Raw genomic sequence first — 9,736 nt, forward strand, 5'->3', positions numbered from 1 at the left:
GGGATAATAATAATAATAATAATACCACTAATAATAATAATAAAGAAAAGAACGTCATACAATGGTAATAATCTAAAATTCAAAACCGATGAAGAAAAGAAATTTTGAACTGTGCAAGAACTCTTTGATGCCGGTTCAAACCGATGCAAGAAAATTTGGCATCAAAGAGAGCGACCATCATAACCCATGAAGAAAAGAAAAACAAGCAGAAGAATAGTTCGATTTGAACTGTGCCGAGAATCCTTCAATAGGCGACTTGACAACATTCACGTTCCAACCACAGACTAACATCACAAACTCCCATTTACAAAGAACACAAAAAACACAAAAAACACAACAAAACACGAACACCAAGAACAAGAAAAAGAAACGAATTGGAACTCAGCATCGATCGATAGCAGTAATCTTGCACTAAACCTTCAATACTCTACTGATCTTGCACTAATCTCTCTCGTTCAGACTCCACCGATCTCGAAGACCACATTGGCTTGATTCTCCGGAATGCCGTTGGGAAAGTATCGGCTCTTCAATGCCAAGAACGACTGCAGCGTGAGAAGGCTGGCGGGCCCGCCCTGGTTGGAAGGGTCCGTCTCCCCCACTGGCACCCGAAGCAACCCCGAGACCTCCTGGAGAGTCCCCGAGAGGCCGCAGGAGACCATCAGGTGCCTCACGTCGTAGAACTTGGGGAAGTAGAGCCTCACCCAATCCAGAAACTCCTGGCGCGTGTCCGACATGCGGTCCCGCATGACCTTGAGGATCAAGCCGAAGAGGAAGGCCGCGTGGAACGCCACCCACCTGATGCGAACCTTCCAGATCGTGCCCGATAACCAGAACGCGGCGCAGAGGATGTCCGGGTGGATGCCGTAACACAGGTTGTAGTTGACGTCGAAGCCACTCTCCGTCAGGAGCTGCCCGAAGTTGGCGTCGATCTCGGACGGGGAGTTGGCGAGCTTGATGTTCAGCTCCCAGATGAACTTCTCGCCGGTGTCCCGGTGATAGGGGAGGTTGCCTCGCTCATCGGAGAAGGTGAGACCGAGTTGGATGAGGCGGAGTCGGCCGGTGTTGATGTTCTCGGCGATGTTGGCGTAGATGGTGTCCGGGGTGGAAGGGACGGAGGGGTCGGGCTGCAGCGGGCAGCCTCTGACGATGGGATGCACGGTGACGTAGGGGTAGTTGTCGACTATGTGGTTGCGGATGTACTCCATCTCTTCGTGGATGTTGATATCCCACACTGGTCTGACTGTGGTATCTTCCATGGCGTACGTGAAAACGTGAAATGTCAAGAAAATGAAAGAAGGAAGAGGGCAAGAAGGCAGGGAAGGGAAGGGATCACCCAACAGGTCTCTCTCTCCAACGTGAAATGCCAAGAAAATGAAAGAAAGAAGAGGGCAGGAAGGCACGTGCCGATCGGGTGAGATGATCGATGGGGATTCGGTATGACCAGATTTGCCGTGATGTAAAAAGCTCTGGTAACCCACAGCCAACTGGAGAACTAAGACAAACATGTATCATGTCTTGGGCTGGTAAACAAACCTAGTAGCTCGTGACTCAGGTCAGTTCGGCTTGATCATGAACTTGTTCATGTTTGAGACGAGCTACGAGCAGTTCGTTTAGCTTAAACGAGTGAAACCCAAAACCAAGGTGTTCGGATAGGCTCGGGAAAGCTTGTATTGATAAAAAATATACATATATTTGTTATATATAATATATATTAAAGTATAATGTATAAAGCCCACGATGCACCTAGACAATCCAGTATAAAGTCCAGAGCTACTAGGAAACTACAAAGTCCACGGGAAGACGTTCCAATATGGGATTGGTCATTACTCATCCACACCCTTTTGAACAATTGAACAGGGAAGGGACTGGGACTGGGACTGGGACTGGGACTGATCCCAAGAAGATCAATATACTCATGTGGTGTTGGACAAGGAAAAGGGGATTGTTCAAGATGTTCCAAATAAATTTGTACTCAAAGAATTGGAAAGTTTCAAATGAGTGAAATTCAGTAGTTCATAAAAAAAATGAAGCTAAGCTGTGCAGCTTCAAGTAGATGTAGAAATAGAAAAGTCTGAATATCCTAGTTAAGCTAGTTTAGTCTATATATTGTTCAGAAATTATACTACCAATTACCCAAACTCTACTTCCACAACTCACTGAAGGATAAAAAATATTAAGAAAAAAAATGAGATACAATAAGGGCAAAAGAAAGCTCTACAAAATTCAGGATTTCATTCTGGACAGGACAATGAGCTTTTGGGGACTACTTCTCGAATGTTCGTGAAGTTCAATAGGACAAGGAACTTAGAGGCCTGCATAGCCTTATTATTGCATGTCTACTATGGTTTCCTAAAGAATGATTATGCTTGCATGTCTACTATGGTTGCCTAAAGAATGATTATGTTCTGGTTCTTATAAATCCTCAAAGGGGAGGCCTTGTCATTGTTCTCCACTTTGGGCATCCATCAGATCTAATAAATTTATTCATAGAAATGTTTTTATATAAGTTCAATGCATTTTCAACAATAAACTAGCTCTATGATTTCAGGCAGAAAAAGAATGAAGATACCCAAAACTTTATCAATCGATGGAGAATTGTATATCATTAAATAAAAGATTCAATACGTGAATGTCATGCACTCTCCTTGATTTTAGACAACTTCAACCAACCACTTAAGACTCTCTTGGCTATATACTCAGAAGTGTGCGAACTTTATCTATCTAATTGATCTTGCCACCTGAATGAAAGAAAACCTTAAAAGATGCATGTATAATGATATTTTGATTAATACTACATTTGAAAAAGATGACCCAATTTTTTTTTTTAAGATATATTAAATAGTGCATTCTCCTTAAGCACATAATTCAGGACCATATTGATAAAGGTGAACTATTCATGAAAAATGAAGATGCTTAGGAGAAACCAAGTTGCATTCAGAATGAAGAAGATCAGATGATTAGCAAAGCTAAACTAATATTAAGAAATTTAGTTATAATTTTTAGAGTCTTGTTGGAATCACCATAGCTTACTTGCACTAAGGCCCACCAATGTGAGACTTAAGTCAAGGAGAAAGAAGATAATGCTTCTGGCCAAGTTATGAAAAAAGATATTGTGCTTGAGTTATCCATTGAGGTTGTCATTATAAAAGGGAAAGAGGAAGTCCCTTTGAGGTCAGGATGATCTTGCCAAGACTCTAAAAAAGGGTTTTGTTGTAATTTAGTCAACCCATGATGCTCCCACTCTAGTGGAAGAAAAGGTGTTGGAGAATCTCATTAAAGAAAAAAAATCTTGAATTTGATGATACAAAAAAATATTGAGTCATCTATTTCGTCTGATGAAATCATGCTCAAATGAAATGTCTAGAATATACCATGGAGAATTTAAAAGTTGAAATTCCTCATGCTTTGTTGGATAAAGAAAAAAGTTTTGTTGATGAGATTCCTCAGAGTAACCTAAAATTTGCCAAACAAGGATGGAGCATCATCATGCTTATTTTATTGGTGGTTCTCAATCTTATGATCTCATATAGATCTTGAGAAGTGTCCAAAGAATAACCAAGGTATTTATATATTAAGTTCGAACCTTTACCTCTGATGTTGAAAATGATAAAAGAGTCACCTTTAATTTGCAATATAAAGATCAAATCTATGTCGTGTCAAGAGAGCCAAAAGGTCAATAAATTTTTTTTTATAAAGTAAAAGATCGACATCATATGCTATTTTACAGATACATATATGGGGGCAATAATAGAGAAAGAGTCCAAATCCTAATCTTTTAAAAGATTGAGATTGAAAAAGAGGAGGAGAAAATCATAATATGGGTTACATTATACTTTGAGAAATCATGGACCTATCCTCACAATGTCTATAGTCTACTGCTAGGGCAAATCCAAAGCACACACCATTCTCCACATTGGATTAAAAAGTCATATGAGGTAAAATTTTACCATCTGGATTAGGTTTTCTCTCAATCTCTTATAGTGTAAAGTTCATGCATTCATCATTATCACATGTTTTGGGAATGCGAGTGATTTGTTCTGATAAACTTTTGTAAATAGTTATTTAAAAAATCTAAAAAAATAAAAATAAAAAATCTAAAAATATATAATATTTTAAAAATTAAAAAAATAAAAATTTCAAAAAAAGATTGCCCTATTTGGTATAATTTTTTTGTCATTTGAATGTATTTTGTGTAAAAGCCTTTGCCTTTATGAGAAGTTTACATGCACATTATGGCACTTCTCGCATCATTGGTAGTGGTATTCTTTTTCATTATTATGAAGAGAAAACTTGAAAGTATAATTCTTTATGAGATTAAAGCATAAAATGAAGAAGCTTGCAATAAAATAAAAGGATAAATATCTTTGTAAGGCTTGAAAATAACAAATGATTAATCATACAAGGGTATATGTAGTATCATGTTCTCTAGTTTAAGTCTATAATGACCCACTTAAAGAAGAAAACTATTAAAGTTGAAAGATTTCATGCTTGCTTTTTGCTTTGACTTTGCTCATCCCCTCCTTTGGGTAGTCTTATAGAATTATTTATCTTATCCTCTGGTACCTTCTACTCTAAGTCTTGTTTTCAACATCCTTAAAAAGGACTAAGTTGATCATCTCATTGTAGAGAGCAAAACCTATCTACTTAGGCCTTATCCTGAGGCATGCTTTTTTTTAAGATGACCATCAAGAAAAAAAGGTGAAAAAATGCCAAAATAAAAAAGAGTCAAAAAAAGAAAAAAAGTGGGAAAGCTCAAAAATTTTTAATGCTTTCTCTGCAATAAAAAATCTCAAGTAAGAGATGCATAGGATCCCTTAACCTTGTTATAACTTTGGGTCTCACATTCAAGAATGCATATCTAACTTTTCTTGTTAACCCTTTTAAGCTTCGTGATACCCAAAGTTTACAGAAAAAAGAAAATGTTCATTTAACTTAGAGAAAAAAATGCATTACCATCTTATCTAGTACCATCATCATCATTCACTTCATTTCTTAAAGTTTAATAACCAATGTCATATTTGTTTCCTTTCAAGTCTTTGCAAAATGCTTGACTTTAGACTGAGGAGATTAAAGTGCATTTGAATGAAAAATCCCAGACTCTATGCACTTGAGGCTCTTATTTTCAAGACTACATGGCCAAAAAGTCTTGCTCATTTAGATATTTATAGAGTCAATCTTTGTGAGAATAAATTGGTAGCTATTGAAACATGAACTTATATATGTTTGTATGACTAGTTGTTTCGATATTTGAGGGTTAAACGAAAGATTTATTTTAGTGAATAAGAGCAAACTTGTTTATTTTATAATGACTTCAATTAGAGGCAAAAACTGAAAAGTTCTCTGAATTCAACATTGAAAAAGAATCAAATATCTACTAAGTAATGCAAGTTGCACACACTCACTTATATGATCACTCTTCTCATGTTTGCAATAACTTTCCATGACAAGTATCCAGTTAGATGAAAATTTTCATTTTCAATGTTTGTTTTCAAAAATTTAAGCAAAAGATAGTTACTTTTTTTTTTGAAAAAAAATTGAAGCATAATTTTTAGAGTTAGGTCATCGTTCACATTGCATTTCATAAATTTCTCCATGACACTTAACATTATGTCATGCACCCTTGTCAATCATAATGTCATCTTTGTCTTGTCATTCATTTGTCATAAAGCTCTTAGCATCATAACTCGATTGTCTCATCAATAATATTAATATTGAATTCAATTATTTAGGTTGTCCTATTTGACAAATATCTAGGGACAAGATTTGTTTTGACAAAAATTTATGTAAACTTTTGTTGATTTTATTCAAATTTGATTTTCACAATGCATAGATCATTGCTATAGCTTTTGAAAAGTGTCATTTTAATTCAAATTTTTTAAAATGTCTTTATTTTATTGCATTTCATCCTGCTTGTTTCATCTTAAACTAATGATTGGTCATCAGAACTACTCATTACATCCATAGACCCTTGTGTGAAACAAGGTTCCTGCTTTTGGTAATGGACATTGGTCAACATATAAACAATAAGGATGCAAAGCTAACTCTTATTCAGGTAGCACCTACAAACGTTCAGAACGATATCTAATTATTCATCGCCTTGATTTGCACTAACTAAATTGAGGAAATTGCTTACTCATGGATTTTACATCTAAAAGAGCTCTGTTCCTATGTGGGATACCTCAAATTATGTCTACAAATATAGATACAGTATGGATTAAGACAGGAATACACACTTTATAAGAAATCTTTTTAGAAGAAATAGAGCATGAGACAATATTTAGTCGTAGAAATATATTTCTAACAGTTTAATTGTATAAATATGTCTTAATTGATAATTAAATAAGAAAAGCCCATAAAATAAATAGGTGGTGTTCCACACATTGTCACAACGTGTCAGGTGGGCCAGACCCCAAAGAGCGTGTCCCTGCACCAAATGCTCCAATCGAAGACCTGCTTCTTCATTGTTAAGTTGTGAGGAGGGCCATACAGCAGAGCCGGACACTATCACTTTTAGTGTATAGGACGGGCATTACACCTGACCTAGTTTGGTACTTAGTTCAAGCCATGGTCAAGATAACTTTTAGTCCTGAGGTTGTCCACTTTCAAAGGCGTCCTTCTTTCTCAAGTACAAAAAGTATGAAGACAGCAACTTGAGCAGTGTGCTTCCCAAGGGCTTGGTGCTGGTGACCCCACCCGGATGTTATAAGCGTCAACGTGGAACTTGGTAATAATAATAATAATAATAATAAGGCCTTATCTTTTCTGAAATTGCATGAAGTATTCTACGATTGATGTGTCTCATCTTTTTTTTTGTTTGAAAGGCAAGCTGGGGTTAGGCTGAACAACAACCGCCCCCATGTGGCATTGAGATTCGATCTTGCTCCTTCAGCTTGACACAGGACCCTGCTTACTACATGGGATACCACCTCGGTGGTAATGTTTGTCATCTCTCTTCAAAGGGGTTTGGCCTAGGCCGTTAGGCGGAAGATCTAGGTTCAAATCTCATGGGTGTCATCTCTTGCGCAAGCCGAAATGTGGTGACTCTTTTGGAAGCAAAGGGTAAGCTCATAGAAGATAGTGAACGAAAGTGCAGAGCCAGCACGGGAGTGGTTTCTTCATGTAAATATAAAAAAAAAATAATACTTCCAAAGACTTCCAAAGCCAATCATAATCATGAACTCTGCACTCTCTTTCTTTCTTTTTTAGATAATCAAGCTGGGTTAGGCAAATACCCCGGACCAGTACATCACAAAAAAGAATACATCAATCACAAAACTTCCAATGACTCTTAAACCACTCCAATGATTTGTCTTTTCGAATTCTCCTTTTCCGGCAAATTCTCTGCAATATAGTTTTGAGAGCTCCCGCACCACTTGTAGTAAATTCTATTGAAGGATAACTGTTTTTCATACAGCAAGAAAACACTTTATTGACAGAAAGGCCAAAGGGTGCAAGTAGGGTCTAGCAGTCAACCCTGAAAAAAAACAAGAAGCAAAAACTTTAGACCTAAGCTTCTAATTTCAGACCATAGAGATTAACCAGCCTCCAATAAGTAGAAAAAAGTGTCTCAGGCACATTAAATTATGGACTCAAAGGGGACATTTCCATACAAGCAAGTCAAAAGCTTTTAAGACACGACCAAGGATTGTTTAATTATTAAAATCTAAACTGTGTATTGATTGCTTCACATATAGAAGCTTATGTTCGGGGATGATAAAGAACTTGACCGAGCCCCTGAACTAGTTCAGGCCAGCAACAGCCATGCAAGTATCCCCAACTCGACTGCAACCAGTGCCAAGGTCACCCATATAACCCAATTCTTTAGCAAGATATGACCTTGTGTCTTCGTCTCCTTCTTAAAGAGGACCAACAGAATGAAGCACAACATGTGGATTATCGGAGGAGTAAACACATTGTGTATAACACATAGATGAAGGGATATCGTCACATACCTGTCCCTGCCATTGCGTTGATGCGAGAGATGAGCGATCTCCTCAGCCTAACTGCTCTTGTTGATGAGTACAAGCCTTCAAGCAGTGGATGAGCAGGAACCGATCTCTGTAAGCCTTCAATTTCACACACACACCACTGCCCATCATGTAGTGTATATATAGGTATCCAAAGGATACCTCCGAAGGGTCACCATGCATCATACCAAAAGGTATGATGCATGGGAAGAAGCACATACGAAGGGCCACCTTGTTTTCCAACATTCTCCTACTTATCCCGAGTATGTGAAAGTTCATGTGAATAGGTCTTAAGTCAACTTTATCAGTCCAAATTTTGTTGTTATGCTAAACTCTTAAATTTTATGAGCAAACTTGATGCATAACCAACAAAAGAAAGAAAGAGAGAATCATATTTTTATTACCAAAATGTGATCACATAAAAGTCAGTGTACATGATTGCAGGATTTCAAACAAGCCCATCCTCTTAACATGTTCGGCATATAATCTCGGGGCCAAACCCTTAGTAAGAGGATCAACTATCATTTCCTTAGTTCCTATGTTATCAATATACACCAAAAGATTCTTTGTCCTCTCCTTTATAACAAAATACTTCAACTTCATATGCTTACAAGATGTAGTACTTTTGTTGTTATTGGAGAAGGATACAACGACTTCATTATCAAAGAATACTTTCAGTGGTCTCCCAATTGATTCAACTACCTGAAGTCCTGAGATGAAGTTTTGCAACCAAATGGCTTGTGAAGTTGTCTCGAATAGAGCTATGAACTCAGCCTTCATGGTATGGGCAGCAATAGTGGACTGCTTCCCACTCCTCCAAGAAATTGCACCACCGGCTAGCAGAAAAATGTATTTTGTGGTAGACTTTCTACTGTCAGGACAACCTCCCAGATCTGCATCTGAATAGCCAATAACCTCAAGGTGGTCCATTTTTTTGTAGTTTAACATATAATCCTTTGTCCCTAGCAGATAGCGCATGACTTTCTTAGCAGCCTTCTAGTGAGCAAGACCAGGATTCAACTAAAATCTGCCAAAGACCTCGACTGCAAATGATATGTTAGGGTGATTGCATGTCTGAGCGTACTACAAGCTGCCGACCACTGATGCATATGGTATCATGGTCATCTGTCCTTTTTCTTCTTGAGTCTATGGGCAGTCCTTAAGGCTCAATTTATCCCCTTTTAATATGGGTGCCATAGTAGGAGCACAATGCTCCATCCCATATCTTTTGAGAATTTTATTATTATAAGCTTTCTGAGAGATACCCAATACACCTTTAGACCTATCTCGACGGATCTCAATGCCGAGAACATAGGCATCCTCTCCCAGATCTTTCATTTCAAAATGAAAGGATAGAAATTGCTTGGTTTCTGTCAGCATATCCTTATCATTGGTTGCAAGTAAGATATCATCTACATAAAGTACTAGAATTATGAACTTACTCCCACTTGTCTTGAGGTATACATATCGATCAACGATGTTTTCTGTGAATCCAAAGGTCAAGATGACTTTGGTAAACTTTTTATACCATTGACGGAAGGCTTGTTTAAGTCCATATATTGACTTTTTCAACTTGCAAACCAAATGGTTTGACTTATCTTTGTAGAAACCTAGAGGTTGTTCCATGTATACCGCTTCACTTAATTCACCATTTAGGAAAGCTGTTTTTACATCCATTTGGTGTAACTCTAGATCAAAATGAGCTACTAGGGCAAAAATAATCCTCATTGACTCTTTAGTCGAGACAAGAGAAAATGTTTTGTTGTAGT

General features: G+C 37.5%; 1 protein-coding gene across 1 annotated transcript; it reads right to left on the bottom strand.

Moving 5' to 3' along the window:
* Nucleotides 1-455: 455 nt before the first annotated feature.
* On the bottom strand, nt 456-1,256 carry LOC149822621 (putative CCR4-associated factor 1 homolog 6). Its single transcript, XM_089980331.1, has one exon. The coding sequence runs from the start codon at nt 1,254-1,256 to the stop codon at nt 456-458; it is 801 nt and encodes a 266-aa protein (XP_089836457.1).
* Nucleotides 1,257-9,736: the final 8,480 nt, after the last annotated feature.

Source organism: Nuphar pumila, chromosome 11, assembly GCF_984573655.1.
Source record: "Nuphar pumila chromosome 11, dmNupPumi1.hap1.1, whole genome shotgun sequence".
In the NCBI taxonomy this organism is placed as follows: domain Eukaryota; kingdom Viridiplantae; phylum Streptophyta; class Magnoliopsida; order Nymphaeales; family Nymphaeaceae; genus Nuphar; species Nuphar pumila.